We start from the raw sequence: 18,930 nt of genomic DNA on the forward strand, positions 1-18,930 counted from the left end.
AGACAGAGAGACAGACAGAAGCAGGGGAGACACCGAAGCAGAGCTCAAGGTGAAAGAAGTGCAAGTGAGCGGGGGCGAGAGAGAGAGAGAGAGAGAGAGAGAGAGAGAGAGAGAGAGAGAGAGAGAGAGAGAGAGAGAGAGAGAGAGAAGCAGAACGGGAACGGAGATTGGAATAAACTGCAACTGAGACCGACCAGCCTGGCCCTCATTCCTTCCTTCGCCTGCCTCATCATCGCCATCAACCTCCCCGGAGTGGGGAAGCGGAGTGAGACTACCGAACGTGGGCGGCGGGAGAGATAGAGCCCCCCTGGCCCCTTCCTTCTTTGTGTGCTCACACCGTGCAGGGTGGCCTGTGTTCAAGCACGTTTAGGTGAAGGAAAAACGTGATATCCCGGTGAGCTTCAAAGAGCGCAGGGTTGAATAAACAAAGGCAAATCCAGGAGCCAGACTAAAGTACCAGGAATAGGGAGCTGGCCTTGCACGCGGCTGGCCCCGGTGCAATCCCGGCACCTCAGACCGTCTCTGAGCCTTACCAGGAACTAATCCTGAGCACAGAGCCAGGGGTGCGCCCTGAGCACCAATGGTTGTGCCCCCACCAAAAGAAAAAAAATCGAGAAAGAAAAAAAGACAAAGTTAAATCCATAAAATAACTTTGAATGGCATATAATGAAAGCCTTAAAAAATAACTACGAATTAATTACAAAGAAAATATCAATGAAATTCAGAAAGAAGAATGATAAAACAGAACACTGTAGCACATAGTTGTCCTTTTTCCTCAAAAAGGAAAAATTAAAACTTATCATTCAAGATGGGAAATGATTATTTAAAAAGGTGTAGGAGGGGGCTGGAGCAATAGCACAGTGGGTAGGGTGTTTGCCTTGCATGCGACTGACCCAGGTTCGATTCCTCCGCCCCTCTCGGAGAGCCCGGCAAGCAACTGAGAGTATCCTGCCCACATGGCAGAGCCTGGCAAGCTACCTGTGGCGTATTCAATATGCCAAACACAGTCACAACAAGTCTCACAATGGAGATGTTACTGGTGCCCGCTTGAGCAAATTGATGAACAATGGGAGAACAGTGCTAGGCAGTGCTAGAAAAAAGAATGACGTCAATATGTAGAAGGGAGCAGAGAACAGAACAGGAATCTCTCTCCTGCTCACCCTGTAGTTCTCCTTGTCCCCTTCTGTTCGGGAACTGTGAGACCAGCCAGGAGCTCGGGGCTTCCTCCTGGCTCTGTGCTCAGCATCACGCCTGGCTCAGTGACCATGTCCAGTGCTGGGGACCAAACTGGCCTCCGTAAGGCAAGAACCGTAACTCCTGTTCTGTCTCTTAACCCAATCTCGTATCCTGATACTTTTGCTTCAAATAGGATTGAGCTGGGTTTTGTACTTAAAAAAAAAAAACCTTAATGATTTTGAAATTGTGTCACCAAACCCAGGAAGCAGAAAACAATATTTGACTCTATAGACCATTGAAACTTAACAAAGTCTACAAATACGTCAAGGCAATTCTTTCAGTCTCGGGCAAGTACGACCCAGTCGATACATAAATCTGATGACTCTATACTGATTATATAAGAACCATGTGGTATTGACGGAAGTTAATCACCTTTTCTTTTCAAGTTTTGGATTGATGTGCCTTAGCCAAGGGTGCTCAGGGACCATCTCTGGCTCTGTGCTCGGACCCTTGGCAGTGCTTCCACGGGGGCTGGGGGTAGCATATGGTGCGGGGTCGGGGTCGGTGGGGGGGGTGTGGAAGCAGGGGCAGCTGATCGCAAGGCCAGTGCCCAAACTCCTCCCGCCCTCCCTCTCTGCTCACAGGGCATTTCTGTTCTTACTGTGCAAAAAGATGTTCCACGTGAGAAGGGTTCCCCCATCATACATGAACAATTTTGTAAAGAGAAAACGTGTAGGAATAAAAATCCTGATGGCTGAGAACCCTAGGAAAACGCGAGCAGGCCCAGAAGCAGGCGCCAGAAGGCGCGCTCTCCTTCTGTTTGTGAGAGATGAGAGGTGCCACCCCACTGGGGGGCGAGTGCTGGGTGCGAAAGGGCCCCCGCTTCCCGTGGGTGCCGTGTGTCTGATTCCAGAGACTCGCCCAGAAAGGTCTGCACGATGGAAGGTCAGGGAGAAGCCGCTCGTCCCGGCGAACTCGGCGAGACGCCCTTGGTGCCTCCCATGCTCCGGTTCCTCTGGGGCTGGGGCCCTTCATCTGGGGCAGGCCGTTAGGGCCACACTTAAGGGTGCTCAGGGACAGCTCCTGGCCCTGGGCTCAGGAGGGTCCGTACGCGGCGCCAGGGATTGAGCCTGGGTCGGCCCCGTGTGAGGCAAGTGCCTTCACCCCTAGGCTAGCTTCCCAGCCTCCCTGGGGCCCGCTGGACGCGGGGACGAAGAAGCACCTGGGCAGACAGGCGGAGAGGACGGTCAGGCTGGCCCCGGGCTCCGGAGGCTGGTTCGGGCATACGGTCGGGGCAGCCTCGAGGCCTGAGCCTAGGAAGCTCCCAGCACTGTGGGCTACGGGGTTATCCCCAGCTCTGGGGGGTCCACAGGCGTCGTGTCCTCGGCCCCAGCCCTGCACCGCCACCAACCACCCAGACACGGCGGGTCTCAAACGGCAGCGTGACAGCAGCCCGGTCGCGCCCACGGCCCCGTCCTGCGGGGGGCACAGGGGGGCCCTCCCGGCTCTGAGGAGAAGAAGACCCCCCGGCTCGCATCAAGGAGGGCATCTGGGGGGCCGGAGAGGCAGTGTGGCAGGTGCGGCAGGGCCGGCCCGGGTTCGGTCTCCACCCCATCTGGTCCCCGAACCCACCAGGAGTGACCCGGTCACAGCGCCGTGGGTGCTCCCCGAGCACCGCTGGGTGCGGCCCCAAACAAACGGGGGAACAGGCGGGACGGCGAAGGGGCATCTGGAAGGCAGAGGGGCCCTTTCTCGCCACCCCTCTCCAGGGCTCCCTTCCAGGGCGGCGGCTAGGGGCCCCCCTCTGCGCCCACCCCCACTTCCAGGACATGCTGGAACTCGGGTCTCCAGCCACTGGGAGCAGCCACGCCTGGCAGCGCTCTCACGCCCGGCGTGCTGGCCGCAGGGGCCTCCTCGGGTGGACTGTGTGGCCGGGGAAGTGCCCAGAAACTGGGCACAGCTGCCCCCCCCCCCCCGCTGCCCCCTGGGCACTCCTCCCTCGGGGTAAAGTCCAGCTGCTGTAAATCTTTATGGCTGGGCTGAGTTCAAGGTCCGCAGTGCGGCCCGGGGGAGCGTTATAGCTCACAACAAACGTGCCAGCCTCCATTTCCCGGCACTGGACTGCAAATGACCAGGCCCGCGGGCCGGCGCCAGGCTCTGCGGTTGTCCGGGCCCGGGCCGCTGGCTCTCTGAGACCATGCCGACGACGAAGAAGACGCTGCTCTTCCTCGGGGGCTTCTTCACCAGCTTGGGGTCATTCGTGCTGATCTGCTCTATCCTGGGCACCGCCCATTGGGTCAACAGCAGCGTGTACATCAGGGACCCTGCCTCCAACAGCACCGTCTCCCTAACCTACGGACTTTTCAGCGGCGAGAGCAGTCAGCACTTTGACAATGGGCTGCAGGAACTCACGAGACACTTTAAAGGTAAGCGAAGGAAGTGGAGCGGGTATTGCGAGCTTGGGGGAGCTGGGCCGGGTATTGCGAGCTTGGGGGAGCTGGGCCGGGTATCGCGAGCCTGGAGGAGCTGGGCCGGGTACCGAGAGCTTGGAGGAGCTCGGTTGGGTATCACCAGCTTGGAGGAGCTGGGCTGGGTACCGAGAGCTTGGGGAAGCTGGGCCGGGTATCACCAGCTTGGAGGAGCTGGGCCGGGTATCGCGAGCCTGGAGGAGCTGGGCCGGGTACCGAGAGCTTGGAGGAGCTCGGTTGGGTATCACCAGCTTGGAGGAGCTGGGCCGGGTACCGAGAGCTTGGGGAAGCTGGGCCGGGTATCACCAGCTTGGAGGAGCTGGGCCGGGTATCGCGAGCTTGGAGGAGCTGGGCCGGGTATCGAGAGCTTGGAGGAGCTGGGCCGGGTATCGAGAGCTTGGGGGAGCTGGGTCGGGCCCAGGCTGTCTGTATTTTGAGCTGAATATTTGCTCGGAAGTCATTTCCTCCCAGCCTAAGAGCGGGCGGGGGTCTTCACTTGGGACACACGCTGTCTCGGGCTCAGCCCCTCGGGTCTGCTAACGTGACGGGTGGAGTCCTTCCCGCTGGGCGATGCTGGTGAGATAAGTCAATCATTAAGCAAACCTTTGTGGCAACAATGGGGCTTCTAAGGGCTAGGAGGAATTCCAGGACAGTAACAACCTCTGGAGCTTCCCTGGGGTTTCTGTCCCAGGGCACAGCAAAGGGGAAAGCAGTCGACTTCCTCTTTCTGCGCCTCCGCTGCTTTCCTTCCATCCACCCGGATTTGCACTCTGACTTTCCGGAGAATGGGTGCTGTCAGGCACGGATTCACGTTCCTTCATTCTACAGCGTCCGTGTCGTCTCTGGTCCCGACTGAGGACGTTCTGCCCTGAGCCCGACAGGGGGGTGGAAGCTCCAGGGGTCACTTGGTTGAATCTTAAGGCTGGACTAGACCCTGATAATGTTTTCTAAGTGTCAGTAGGGGCAACGGTCACCAGTGATTGGACACTGCAGGTGGGTTTGGCTCTGAGCCACGGGGCCCGAGGGCGTCCTATTGGCACTAACAGGTGCCGGGCGGCCCTGCCTCACGGAGGGAAACGTCGGTTCTGCCTTCTACAAACAGGTGCTTCTGGGGCGAGGCTGCTTGTGGCTGGGGCGGCTAGAAACGCCCGTTTTCAGCTGTGGACGCTCACACAGCGGGCATCTCTGCGTAGGAGAAGGGATGTGTGCGATTCTGTGTGTGTCCACTGGCCCTTTGGACGCCGGACCCTGTCTGCCAAATGACACCTGGCAGGGCCTCATTCTGCCTCTCTGGGGGCAGAGCCGTGTGGACCCCTGGGGTGGCCAGGCGTGGCCAGCTGTGTCCTGACCAGCTGCTGTTCCCACTGGGGGCTGGGAGCGGGCCGCGAGACATGGGTCTGTGCTCGCTCCTCTCCGTCCCGGGACCCAGTCCAGCCTCACCTGCCATCAGCTCTGCTCACAGCGGCGAGGCCCCCGGCCCCGGGGTGGGGTCCTCACTGTCCCGGTGACCTGGGCACCCCGGATGCACGCACACTTGGAGCGATCAGGGTCCTGGATCGCAGCGTGGCCCCCGAGTCGCAGGACACGGCGCTGCCTGCTTGGGCCAGCCAGGGTGGACGGCGCGTTGAAGCGGGACGGCGGAGTGCGCTGGACCCTTGCAGCCAGAGGGGCGGGGCAGGGGGCGGGGCAGGGGGTCAGGAGACAGGGCTCTCGGGCCACGCCCAGGCTTCCAGGAACTGTGCCAAAGGGCAGTGCCAGCCCCGCCCGGAGCAAGGCCCCTCCCCACCTCCGCGCCCACCGCCTCAGGTGCTTCCCCACAGGCCCTCGGAGAGTGACTGCCCGTGGGCAGGGGTGAGGCTGGCGTGGGGTCCCCCTCAGCATGGACACATGGACAGACTCGGGGACACGGGCTGCCGGGCGGCTCATATGTGGCATCTGCACCCTCGGTCATGGCCCGGGGTCCCAGTGACCAGGAAAGTCTGGGACAGCAGGCCCGGCTCTCGGCAGAGCCTGGGGGGTGCTCTGAGCACCCGGCACGAAGGCGGCACCGCGGGCAGGCGGGCGGGAGCGGGAGCAGGCCCCACGCCGAGACCACCCTGTGTGTGTGGTGGGGACCGGCACCCCGGGGACAGCCCCCGCCCAGGTGATGTCACAGCTGTGACCCAGGCCCCGGGCAGGCCCAGGTGAGGCCTCGGGCTCCGTCCCTGACCCGCCTCCCGGCGTCTCACTGTGCTCCTGCCTGGCCCCGAGTCCCGGCTGGAATCGGCCTGTCTCGCGGGCGAGGCCCGAGCGAGAGAAGCCCAGGCCGGGAGTCCAGCCTCTTCTGGGGGCAGTTTCCCCGCCCGCCCCCACCCTGCCGCTCGCCTCCTCTCCCACCTCCTCTCCTTTGTTCTCGGGAGCTCACGATTGTACTATTAGTTCAAGCTAAAAATAACTTGGAAAGCGAATCTCCTGCGAAAATGCAATTAATTGCGAAGAGCACAAATGAGGCTGATGTCTCCAGCATCCCTGAGCTGGTCCCCACCTCGCCCTCTCTCGGAGCTGGACACCGGCCAGGGCCTCTTCTCGGCCTGGCGCCCCACAGGGACTGGCGTGGCCAGTGAGGGGAGGGGTCTGCCCGGGCAGGACAGGGAGGTTCCACCCCCACCCCCCAGACCCTGGTGTCCATCTGAAGGCTCCACCCCCAGCCCCCAGTGTCCATCTGAAGGCTCCACCCCCAGCCCCCAGTGTCCATCTGAAGGCTCCACCCCAGCCCCTGGTGTCCATCTGAAGGCTCCACCCCCAGCCCCTGGTGTCCATCTGAAGGCTCCAACCCCGAGCTCCCGGTGTCCATCTGAAGGCTCCACCCCCAGCCCCCGGTGTCCATCTGAAGACTCCACCCCCAGCCCCTGGTGTCCATCTGAAGGCTCCACCCCCCCCAGCCCCCAGTGTCCATCTGAAGGCTCCACCCCAGCCCCTGGTGTCCATCTGAGGACTCCACCCTCCCAGCCCCCAGTGTCCATCTGAAGGCTCCACCCCAGCCCCTGGTGTCCATCTGAGGACTCCACCCTCCCAGCCCCCAGTGTCCATCTGAAGGCTCCACCCCAGCCCCTGGTGTCCATCTGAGGACTCCACCCTCCCAGCCCCCAGTGTCCATCTGAAGGCTCCACCCCAGCCCCTGGTGTCCATCTGAGGACTCCACCCTCCCAGCCCCCAGTGTCCATCTGAAGGCTCCACCCCAGCCCCTGGTGTCCATCTGAGGACTCCACCCTCCCAGCCCCCAGTGTCCATCTGAAGGCTCCACCCCAGCCCCTGGTGTCCATCTGAGGACTCCACCCTCCCAGCCCCCAGTGTCCATCTGAAGGCTCCACCCCAGCCCCTGGTGTCCATCTGAGGACTCCACCCTCCCAGCCCCCAGTGTCCATCTGAAGGCTCCACCCCCAGCCCCCGGTGTCCATCTGAAGGCTCCACCCCCAGCCCGTGGTGTCCATCTGAGGACTCCACCCCCAGGCCCCGGTGTCCATCTGAAGGCTCCACCCCCAGGCCCCGGTGTCCATCTGAGGACTCGCAGGAAGCAGCCCTGAGAGGGCCAAGGGCCTGGGGTCAGGCATCCCAGCCCCGCGGCAGGACGAGCCCCTCTGCCTGCCGATGGCGCCCCCCGCCCCCCGCACTCTCTCCTCAGCTGGGGTCGTGGCCTGGCTCCTGGCCTGCAGCACTGGACGAAGAGTCCCGAGTGAGCGGTGGCTGCGGAGTCGCACGCCCGACCCCTCCGCGAGGCCGCGGGAAGGAGACGTTGGCTAAATTCGCGGCAGCGCGAGCAGCTGTCAGCTGGCCTCGTCCCCCGAGCCAGCGTGTTCCGCCGCTCAGCGTGTGCGCGGAGCCTGGGGGTGGGCACGGCTCGTGGGGGCCGGGGATGTGACCGTGAGGCTGGGCCGTGCCGTGGGGGTGGGCAGGCCGCGGGCTGCCACCTGCTCCCAGGAAAGCGGGGGTTGGGACTCTCACCCAGAGCCAGAAGCCAAGCCATGCTGCCCGTCCTCTCGGGGCTGAGGCTGGCCCCACGCCACGTCCTCGTCCGGGCGAGCGCCCCGCGGGGCTTCTCTGTAGAGAGGAACCTTCCCCTGGGACTTCCCGGCCCGCGGGCAGACCCAGACAGCTCCTCACCCTCAACTTTCCTCCCCGCCTTTGTGCTTCATTTTGGGTGATGGTGGTGGTGCTCCTGGCTGAGTGCTCGGGGGTCCCTGGGTTGCCTGCACAGCGGGAGCTCCAGGCAGCTGCGCCGTGTTCCTGCCTCTACCTGGGCTTCCAGCTCTCTCCTAAGCCTCCTCAGTGTGTCTCGGGGAGGCCAGGGGCCGTGTGGCCCCCACAGCCCACTCAGGGGTGTGAGGCGTGGGGGTGAGTTCTGGAGACGTGAGGAGGTTGGAAGCTGAGGCATGGGGGTGAGGAAGGAAGCTGAGGTGTGGGATGGTGAGGTGGGGGTGTGAGGTGGTTGGGAAGTGAAGTGTGGGGTGAGGTACAGGGCATGGGATGAGGGGCTGTGAAGTGTGGGGATGTGAGGCGTGGAGGAGAGGCATGGGGGTGAGGTGTGAGAAGGTGAGGTGGTTGGAAGTTGAGGTGGGGAGGTGTGTGATGTGGGGTGTGAGGTGTGAGGTGTGGGGTGTCAGGTACGGGGGTGTGAGGTATGGAGTGTGAGGTGTGGGGGTCTGAGGTATGGGGTATGAGGTGTGGGGTGTGAGGTGGGGGTTGTCAGGAATGGGGGTGTTAGGTATGAGGGTGTGAGGTATGAGGTGTGAGGTATGGAGTGTGAGGTGTGGGGGTCTGAGGTGTGGGGTGTGAGGTGGGGTTGTCAGGAATGGGGGTGTTAGGTATGGCGGTGTGAGGTATGAGGTGTGAGGTGTGTGGGTGTGAAGTGTGGGGTGTGAGGTGTGGGATGTGAGGTGTAAGGTGTGAGGCATGGGGGTGTCAGGTATGGGGTGTGAGATGTGAGGTATGGGTCTGTGAGGTGTATGTGGGGATGTGTGTGGGGCTGTGTGGGTGTGTGGGGGTGTGTGTGGCGTGTGTGTGTGTGTGTGGCATGTGTGTGGGGCTGTGTGGGGCTGTGTGTGGCATGTGTGTGGGTGTGTGTGGCATGTGTGTGGGTGTGTGTGGCATGTGTGTTGGTGTGTGTGGATGTGTGTGGGTGTGTGTGGGGATGTGTGGGTGTGTGTGGATGTGTGTGTGTGGGTGTGTGTGGGTGTGTGTGGGGATGTGTGGGGATGTGTGGAGTGTGTGTGTGTGTGTGGGTGTGTGTAGGTGTGTGGGTGTGTGTGGGTGTGTGTGGGTGTGTGTAGGTGTGTGTGGGTGTGTGTGGGGGGCTGTGTGGGTGTGGGGGTGTGGGAGCCGCCTTGGTGCGGTGACTCAGCCCACAGACATGCGCGGTGTCTGACAGGCCCACTCTGACTCTTTCCCTGAGTCACCTCAGGCCTGAAGCCGCATGTGTGACCGTCACCGCACGCTCGAGCAGACTCGGGTTCCGGCCGAGCTCGTGCCTTGGGTGTGGCCTGCGCTGGCCCCGCTTCGGAAGGTTCCGCCGCCGGCTGCTCGAGGCCCCGGGACTCCCGACGGTGTGTCCCGCGGGTGAGGCCCTCACCTGGGCCTGTCTCCTCCGGAGGGTCTCAGCCCACCCAGTGCTCTGGCCCCCCCGCTCTGACCCCCAGGTCCCGGGTTCCACCGCAGGCACAGTCTCCGGGGACTCCGGTGGTGCCCGGGTGTGACCCGACGTCGGGGATGCTGGTGGCCGCGGGGCTGAGTCTCCCTCCGCTGGCTCCCGCCCTGGCTCCCGCGGCCGCAGGGGCAGAGCTCAGGGCAGCGAGGACCCGCCCTGGGCAGGGCACGGGCGTCGCGGTCCCCTGGCCACGCACAGGCCGATGGGCTCCTGCAAGGCCTGTCCAGCCCCGGGCGCCTTCGGGCCATCAGCACAGACCGAAGGCCCAACGGAGCGATAGCACAGCGGGGAGGGCATTTGCCTTGCACGCGGCTGACCCGGGTTCAATTCCCAGCATCCCATATGGTCCCCTGAGCACCGCCAGGAGTAATTCCTGAGTGCAGAGCCAGGAGTAACCCCTGTGCATCGCCAGGTGTGACCCAAAAAGCAAAAAAAAAAAAAAAAACAAAAACCAAAAAACGAAGGCCCAAGGGGTTCGCGGCGGGAGCAGAGGGAGGGACTCCAGGCCTGGCCAGTCTCTGGGTCCGGGGGCCTGACACTGGAGCCGTTTCCCGACTCCCGGCCAGCCCTCCTCAGGCCTTCGGGACAGCAGCCGACCGCGCGGGCCGTCCGGGGCCCCGGAAGTGTCTCAGGAGACGCGCTCAAAGGAGGGCCCTCCCCCGGGCAGCTGCAGCCACTGACCAGAGGCGGGAAGGGGCCTGGGGTCCCCGTGGCAACTCCTGCTCCCTTCACCCGCGGCCTGGGGCACGAGGGGAGGCACAGCCCCAGGGCCCAGGCCTGCTCCGGGGGTGGGGGCTGGTGGGAGGGAGCCCCCGGGGGAGGGGGGCTGGTGGGAGGGAGCCCCCGGGGGTGGGGGCTGGTGGGAGGGAGCCCCCGGGGGTGGGGGCTGGTGGGAGGGAGCCCCCGGGGGTGGGGGGCTGGTGGGAGGGAGCCCCCGGGGGTGGGGGCTGGTGGGAGGGAGACCTCGGGGGAGGGGGCTGGTGGGAGGGGGGCCCTGGGGGAGACGCGGGCCCCGCTCCCACACGCGCTCACCGGCCCGAACTCTTCAGTCCTAGACCAGCTGGGCACGTCCACGGCTCGGACCCTGCACTCGCTCGTCATCTTCTTCCTGGTGATGGCGCTGGTCACCGCCCTGCTCAGCGCCGGCTTCTCCCTGTACAACAGCGTCAGCAACCCCTACCAGACGTTCCTGGGCGCCGTGGGGGTCTACACCTGGAGCGGCCTCAGCAGTGAGTAGCCTGCAGCTTGGGTGCGGGACCCCGGGGATCACTAATCACTTCCGGGTGGCTTCGGGGTGGGGGTGGGGGTCACCCGCGTGGTGTCCAAGAGGTCGCTGGGCCCCGCCTGGAGCCTCTCGGCCGACGGGGCGGCGGGCGCAGGTTGGAGCCCAGGGGGCAGCGGCTCAGGGCTGCGTGGGGGCGTCCCGGGGCATTGGGGGGGCCTCCAGCTGCACCCGACAGTGCTTCAGGGGGCCACGAGGTGCCACACGCAAGGACACGCCTGAACTTGGCACCGGCCCAGCCCCTTCGGCGAGTGGAGCAGGCAGGGGGGGGGATCGTTCGCTGTGAGGTGCCTCCACAGACTGGACTTTGCTTGGCCGAGCCAGACGGGCCGAGCCAGCCCCGCGCCTGGCTCGACGCTCCCTCACTCCCCCCCTGGAGACGCCCCCTGACCTGGGAGCTGCCCGGGGTGAGTCGGCCGGGTCGGGGTGTGGCAGGTGGGGCCGCCCAGTGGGGTCTCGGCTCTGAGTCACGGCCACACCCAGCCTCGGGTGACCCCCGCCTGTCCCTGCCCCCAGACCGCGGCCCCTTCGTCCTGCCGGGGCGCCCTGGGGGCTCCCGCTCCCCTCCGTGACGCTGACCCCCAGAAAGGCTCGAGCCGTGACCAGGCGCTTGCAGCCCCGCCGGCCGGGCGGCACTGCCGGGAGTGGCTGTGCGGGCGCTGCCCCTCCCGGGCCGTCCTTGCCCGCCGGGGAGGTGGCCAGGCCCCGGTGCTGTGCTGGTGTGCTGGGCGGCGCCCGGGGAGGTGGCTGGCACAGCCCCACCCTGGCCCCTGGTGCCAGCATTCGCGCCGGGGTTCCCGCTCACGGGCGGCCGGGCACATCTGAGCCCCCCGACACCGTGGGCCCAGGCCCAGGGAAGCTGCACAGGCCCCGTTCAGGGCCGAGGGGCCACAGGGACCCCGCTTGGGGCCGGAGGGCTGGTCCCCCGCCAGCCACAGTCAGAACAGGCTGTCCCCTCCCGGACTGTGGACACTGGAGCCCGCTCCCAGGCCCCGCGGGGAGCACCGAGGCCTGAGCGGTGAGCAAGCATCCCCCTTCTGGGCCCCGGGCCCAGCCAGAGGGTGGGGGCAGCCTGGGCAGCGCCCGGCTCCTCTCGAGGGTCGCCCTGACCCTGTGTTCTTGTGCCCCTCTGGCACCCGGGCCCAGTGAAGACCAGCAGCACTGCCGGGGTGGAGCCTGGCTGGCCAGTGTGGTCAGAGGGACAGGGGCAGCCTCAGGCCCATCCTGAGCCGGGCGCAGCCCTGGGGCACTCAGCAAGAGGGCAGCGGCCTTTCCCGACACGTCCCAGGGCAGCTGAGACCTGACTGTCTCTGTGATTCAGAGAAGTTTGAGCCGACCCGCCCCTCACTGGGACAGCCTCCTGCGTCCCAGGCCTGCGGGGGGGGGGGGCGGCCCCCAGGGAGGAGGAGGAAGGGGAGGAAGGAAAGGGAAGGGGGAAGAGGGAGAAGAGGGTGCAGGGGGACGGAGTGTGGGAGGGAGAGGGAGGGAGAGGGGGAGGGGAGGACAGAGGGGGAGGGGGAGGGGAGAGGAAGAAGAGGGAGGGAGGGAGGGAAGGAGGGAGGGGGGAGGGGGAGGGAGAGGGAGGGAGGGATGGAGGGAAGGGGAGGGAGGGGAGGGGAGGGAGGGGAGGGGGGAGGAGCACTGGGCCCAGCCCTCTCCTCCTTCCCGTGCCCTCAGCAGGGCCTGTGGGCCTGAGCCCCTCCCGCCTCACCCCGTCCTGAGCACAGGCCGTGTGGGGAGACCCCTGGCCGACCTGGCGGAGGCTGGTCTGGGCCTCGGGCTCGGGCTTCCCTCCCTGAGGCGCCATCGGCCTGCTCTGGGCTCCAGGGGGCACAGCTGTGGGCGCCCTCGTCCACGGCAGAGACGCCCCCGGGCCCCTGAGGCAGAGCACAGGGGCCAGGGGTGCGGGGCCTGGGGGTTGTGGGTCCAGGAAGGGGGATTGTGGGTTCTGGGGGATTGTGGGTCCAGGAGGGAGTTGTGGGGCTCAGGAGGGGGTTGAGGGGCCCAGGAGGGGATTGTGGGTCCAGGAGGGGGTTGTGGGTCCAGGACGGGGTTGAGGGTCCAGGAGGGGATTGTGGGTCCAGGAGGGGGTTGTGGGTTCAGGACGGGGTTGTGGGTTCAGGAGGGGGTTGTGGGTCCAGGAGGGGGTTGTGGGTTCAGGACGGGGTTGTGGGTTCAGGAGGGGGTTGTGGGTCCAGGAAGGGGGTTGTGGGTTCAGGAGGGGGATTGTGGGTCCAGGAGGGGGTTGTGGGTTCAGGACGGGGTTGTGGGTTCAGGAGGGGGTTGTGGGTCCAGGAAGGGGGTTGTGGGTTCAGGAGGGGGATTGTGGGTCCAGGAGGGGGTTGTGGGTCCAGGAAGGGTGTTGTGGGTTCAGGAGGGGGTTGTGGGTTCAGGAGGGGGTTGTGGGTCCAGGAGGGGGTTGTGGGGCTCAGGAGGGGGTTGTAGGTTCAGGAGGGGGTTGTGGGGTTCAGGAGGGGGTTGTGGGTCCAGGAGGGGGTTGTGGGGCTCAGGAGGGGATTATGGGTCCAGGAGGGGGTTGTGGGGCCCAGGAGGGGGTTGTGGGTCCAGGAGGGGGTTGTGAGTCCAGGAGGGGGATTGTGGGTCCGGGGGGGGGTTGTGAGTCCAGGAAGGGGTTGTGGGTCCAGGAGGGGGTGTGGGTCCAGGAGGCTGTTGTGGGTCCAGGAGGGGGATTGTGGGTCCAGGAGGGGGATTGTGGGTCCAGGAGGGGGTTGTGGGTCCAGGAGGGGGATTGTGGGTCCAGGAGGGGGTTGTGGGTCCAGGAGGGGGATTTGTGGGCCCAGGAAGGGGTTGAGGGGCCCAGGAGGCGGTTGTGGGTTCAGGAGGGGGTTGTGGGGTCCGGGGACTGTGGGCCCAGGTGGGGAGGGCAGGGCCAGGCCTGAGCTCTGGGCCCTGGCGCGGCCTCAGGGCAGAGGGAGCCCCTTCCCCGTAACCGAGGGAGGAGCAGGAGAAGCTCGGGGGCCTGGGGACCCTCGCGTGGCCCCGCCTGGCCGTGCCCGGGGCCAGCAGGCCCAGCCCTGACGGTCCAGGCCCAGGAGGTCCAACTTGGTCCTGTGTGTGGGCCTGGCAGACTCTCACCCACCCGAGCGCCCACCGCAGCTCGTGCCCCCTGACCCCTGCCCCCACGGGACCCCTGTGGCCCTGAGCACGTGCGGCCCAGACACGCGGTCAGCGTTTTCTGCCCGTAAAGCGGCAGGTGCGCTGGGCTCAGGCGGGGCCGGGCCGACCCAGACGGGCCCGCAGGCGCCGGCGTGACTAAGCGGGGGGGGGGGATGGGGGGCCCTTCCCAGGCGCCCGGCGAAGGGGCTGACGCGGCGGCACGGACGGAGACGCGAAACCCTCAGCCTGAGAGTCTGCCGGGCCGAGACCCGCCGGGCCTGTCATTAGATCGCCCCACCCGCCCGCCAGCCTCCCCCCGCGGCGCCCCCCCACGCGGGGAATGGGGGTGGAAGCAGAGCCTGCGCTGCTCCCGGGCCTCAGTGGCCGGATTCCGCGCCTGCCCCGGGCCTGCGGCCGCCTGGCCGGACACTCCCGTGTTGACTCAGGCGTGTGCAAAGTCCAGAGAGGAAAGTTCCGGGCGGAAGGTGCCGGAGAGGAGGGCGGGCAGGGGCTGGGAGATGGCGCCCCACGGGGGTCTGCCCTGCTGCCGGGGCCCTGGGGGTACAAGGGACAGAGACGGACGGACGGACGGACAGATGGACGGGCGGATGGACAGACGGGCTTCAGAGAAGCCAGGCTCACTCTAGGCTGCCCTCAGGGGGTGACTCCCAGGCTGGGACCTGCTCTGTGTCGCCCCCCGGCCCCCCACCCCCGCTCTGCTGTGGCCTCGTCTGGCCCGTTTCTCCTCGGTCTCTCCGAGTTTCCTCCAGTGCTCCTGCCTGTCGCCCACAGCTCCGGGGGTCGGGGGGGGCCTCGCTCTCTCGCCGTGTCCTCAAGGAGCTTCTGTAACACTCGGCCCAGCCCCTCTGCCCGTGACGAAGCGACATGGGGTCAGCTGCCCGTGGGCGGGGAGGCGGCAGGGCACCCGTGCTCCCCGAGGGGGGCGCCGGGCGGGTCCGGCATCCTCGGGCCCTGGAGAGCTGGGCCCCGGGGAGGCGGCCACCCCGGTCACACGCGCCTCTCTCTCTCTCTCTCTCTCTGCAGTGGTCCTGGCGCTGCTGACCATGATCCTGTTCGTGGTGAGCACGCAGTCCGCCCGGCTCTCGGAGACGCTGGCCTGGGGGGTGCACCAGGTCCCCTCGGTGGCCACGCTCCGCTACACCGGCCACGTCTACGGCTACTCCTTCTGGCTGCTGCCGCTGGCCGGGCTGCTGGACCTGGGCACCCTGGGCTTCATCTTCCTCTACCAGAAGGCGCGCTACCAGCGGAAGCAGGAGCAGAGGAAGCCCATGGAGGAGGCCCCGCGGGACGGCATTCTCTTCTGAGCTGGCCCCCCGGCCCTCGGCCCCACGACACACACCCCCTGCCCCAGGGTCCTGCGCGTGGCCGGGCGGGAGACGGGCCGAGGGGCCACTCCGCTGACGCCCACGCCTCCTCTCGGACTGAGCCGCGGCCTCCCGACCAGACACGTATTTATTTCCTTCTTCCGCAGTGACCCTGGCAGCCAGGCTGCCGGTCGGTCCCTTGTCCCCCCTCTCCCTCGCCCCTACCCTCCCACGACCACCCCCGCCATGCAGCCCCCGAGCCGAGGGTCCCAGGCCCGGCTCGGCCCCTTGGGCTGTGCCTCCCCCCTGCACTCGCCTTGGTGCCCCCGAGTCCGTCCACGCCAGAGAGGTGGACGGGCCCCGCTCGGGCCTGGCTCGGGGCGGCGAGAGCCGGAGCGAAGGGGGGTGCCGGGCCGAGCCTGACGCGACAGGCCTGGCGTGACTCTTGGCTCCGCGTGGAGCCTGCACCCCACCCCCCGGCCAAGCGGCCCCAGGCGGAGAGCCCAAGCCCACCCACCTGCCTGGGAGGGGCGGGCCCCGCGGGCCCCCTCGCGGGAGAGCAGGGTCAGTGGACACGGACGGTCACCGCCGCAGCCCGGCCTGCTGGACGCCGGGCGCGAGGGCGGGGACTCACGGCCAGCCCCACCCACTTGCTGAATAAAAGCCACGGAACCCCGACGGCCTCCGAGTGGTGGGGAGGCACAGCCTGCGGTGGAAGCTTCTGGAACCCCCCCAGACGCTGCTGGGCGGGGAGCTCGGTGTCTGCAGGGCTGAGGGTGGGCCCGGCGGGTCTGTGGCGGCGCTTGTGCCCGGCTGTCCTGACTCGGGGACGGGCAGTCGGGGCGGGGGGGCTTCTCGGGCCACAGCTGTGCCCACCCCGCCCCTGCGCTGGTGACTGTCAGCCCCCGCCTCGCACGCATGGAGGCCTGGAATGCTGGGACCTGAAGGTTCTGGAAAGTTCCAGCAGGCTCCCCCGTGCTGCCTGCCCGCAGCCCAGTTTTTCACTGGAACCAGCTGTTTTTGTTCAGGTGCGTCTCGCTGCTGTGTCGTGGGGCTGCTGAGGCTGAGGCTGAGGCGTGGGTGCCCGTGGGCCGTGAGCCCCCCACGCGGTGCCCGTGAGCACACTGTAGCACACTCGTCCCAAAAGAAACAGCTCTGTCCTTGTTGAGGGCAGCCTAGTATTCCACATGGCGACCCTGTCTGGGTGCTGCTTCCAGTGGTGTGAAAAGGGCCGTGGGGTGTGGGTGGGGGGCTTCGTCCCCGAATACCCTCATTCTCCTCACCCCGGAGCCCAGCTCTCAGGAATGCAGGCCCGAGCCAGCAGCCGGGGTGGGGGGAGTCTCGGAGGCCGGAGTCCCCAATAACAGCTGGGGGTGTGGCTGCCCTTGGCCCCGAGACCTCACCCCCAGCCCTCGCACCGGGACCCAGCACAGTCCCCCACTCCCACAGACGCCAGCCTCGTCCCGCCCCGGGGGCCAGGCCCTCCTCCCCCCACCAGGGGAGCCGCGGGGGCAGAGCTGGGAGGCTCAGGGACCCCGCGGGCCACTGCATCCCCCCAACTCTCAAAGCTCCTCGCAGAACGGCCTGGGAGCAGCCGCTGAGGAGCACTCGGGAGCACGGAGATGCAGTGCCTCGGGCGGACCCGGGCTCCAGACCCCCGTCATCTCCCGCATTCCGGTTGGGCCTAAGAAGTGGCGGGCACGGGCGGGCAGCAGTGGGCAGCCCCCGGCTCTCCCACCAGACTCGCACGGCCTCCCCTGCAGCACCACCCCGGCGTCTCACAGTCCCAGGAAGTGCCTCTTCCAGGAAGCCTTCCAGAGCCGCATTCTGAGCTCAGACCTCGGTCCCCGCCGGCCATCGCCTCCCCCGGTGCGTCCAGCGTCCCGTCTCCAGCCACGGGGCCCATCAGGCGCCCGCCCTGGTGTGGAGGGAGGCAGGGCCCTGCGCCCCCTCTGGAGACCGTGGGGGTCCCTGCGGGATCCCCGGGGAGTCGCTGCTCTGGGGGCCCCTTTGCCCTCCTCAAAGTATCCACGACCCCAACGTGGGGCAGGAACACGCACGCGTCTGCGGCTGCTGACGGGCTGTGGCCGGGCAGGCTCACGGGTTCGGGGCGGCCCGTGGCGAGGCTGCGCGGGGAAGCACGGCCCCGGCAGGCAGGACGCGGCCGGGGAGTGGGGCCTGGCCGTGCCCCTGAGTGGGCGGGAAGCCCCGTGTCAGACGGGGGCCCAGCCTGCCCCCCCCGCTGGGCCGAGGGACGGAGGTAGGGCCCTGGCGGGCTCCCGGGCCTGGGGTCCACTGCACCCCGGGAGCTGGGTGGTGGCACCTCCCGGGCACCCCTGGGGGCACTCAGGCTCTGCCCCAAGAAGGCTCAGGCCGGCCGGGGCAGGACCTGGGCCCAGACCACGTGACCCCCCGTGTGGTGCCGGGCTCCCCCGGGGGGCTGGGCTGCTCCCGGCGGAGTTTGGATGAGAGGTAGGTGGGCAGCCGGGCTGGGGGCGAGCACGCTGGTGACTTCCAAGGCCCCGCGGTCACTCCGCACGTGCAGTGGGCCCAGGGCCTGGACCACCAGCCTCGGCCGGGGAAGATCTGGGGGTGGCACGGGGCAGGCTCAGAGAGCACCGGGAGGGGAGTACCCAGGAGGCTGGGGGAGGGGGAGGAGCTTCGGGCAGGGGCGGGAGGGGCAGAGGCACTTGGGGACGGCCGGCTCTCACCTGGTCAGCCCTCACTTTCTCCCAACCCGGCCGGGCTGGGGTCTGCAGCTGCCCGCTGCCCAGGCGGCCGCTGTTCCCGGGTTTCACACCTGGTGCCTCTGCAGCGTCTCTGCCCCTGGTCTCCCCCGCGGGCCGGCCGGTGCCCAGGCGGGTGCCCTGTTCTCTGGGGTTCCTTCGCCCGTCAGGGGGACGGCTCTGGGGCAGCACTGCCCTCTGGTGGGCATTTTGGTAACTGCGTTTGGTGAGTGGCGGGTTCACTGCCGCTTTGCTGCATGGCAGGGAAGAAACTTTTTTTTCCCTTGGGATTCAGAGCATCATCGGGCAGGACGTCGACAGGCATCATTGCCGGCGGGGATTTATTTTTTTATTATTATTATTTTTTTTAATAAAAATTTTATTTTATTAAATCACCGTGTGGAAGATTACAAAGCTTTCAGGCTTAGGTCTCAGTTATACAATGCTGAAACAACCATCCCTTCACCAGTGCCCATATCCCACCACCAAAAAAAAACCAAAACCACACAGTACACCTCCCATCCCGCCCCCCCACCCCCTACCTTGTAACTGATAAGTTTCATTTTACTTTCTGTTTACTTTGGTTACATTCAATATTTCAACACAAACCTCACTATTGTTGTTAGGAGTACCCCACTAGAGTCAGACCTACTGTGAAGACAAATGAGGCTACTGCGGCCGCGCGGTTTTGAATTTCTGTACTTTAACAACTAAGTCCAGGGAGATTTCTTCCAGATATTGGATCATTGCCGGCTTGAAAACCCAATCTGTGGTCATCTTAATATGGCGGACACTGCGCCCTTCATCCCCGGAGAGAAAGAGGCGAGAGAGAGAAATACCTTTCCCCTCCTGGGGGGGCACGGGGCCGAGGCTTAGTTCTCAGGCTGGACACATTCTGCGAGGAGTTGGCGGGCGGGGATTTAGAGGGTATTGATATTTTTTAAGTTTAAAAATTAAAAGTTTGAATAGAGCCTTTCTCTCTTTCTTTCTTTCTCTCTCTTTCTTTCTTTCTTTCTTCCTTCTTTCTTTCTTTCTTTCTTTCTTTCTTTCTTTCTTTCTTTCTTTCTTTCTTTCTTTCTTTCTTTCTTTCTTTCTTTCTTTCTTTCTTTCTTTCTCTCTCTCTCTCTCTCTCTCTCTTTCTTTCTTTCTTTCTTTC

The 18,930-nt window shown here is 65.7% G+C and overlaps 1 protein-coding gene across 1 annotated transcript; it reads left to right on the forward strand.

Annotated features, from left to right (window-relative positions):
- The first annotated feature begins 3,271 nt into the window (after window positions 1-3,271).
- On the forward strand, window positions 3,272-15,346 carry CLRN3 (clarin 3). Its single transcript, XM_055119652.1, has 3 exons — window positions 3,272-3,602; window positions 10,374-10,553; window positions 14,768-15,346. The coding sequence occupies exons 1-3, from the start codon at window positions 3,374-3,376 to the stop codon at window positions 15,046-15,048; spliced, it is 690 nt and encodes a 229-aa protein (XP_054975627.1). The 5' UTR covers window positions 3,272-3,373; the 3' UTR covers window positions 15,049-15,346.
- Window positions 15,347-18,930: the final 3,584 nt, after the last annotated feature.

Source organism: Sorex araneus, chromosome 11, assembly GCF_027595985.1.
Source record: "Sorex araneus isolate mSorAra2 chromosome 11, mSorAra2.pri, whole genome shotgun sequence".
Lineage (NCBI taxonomy): Eukaryota > Metazoa > Chordata > Mammalia > Eulipotyphla > Soricidae > Sorex > Sorex araneus.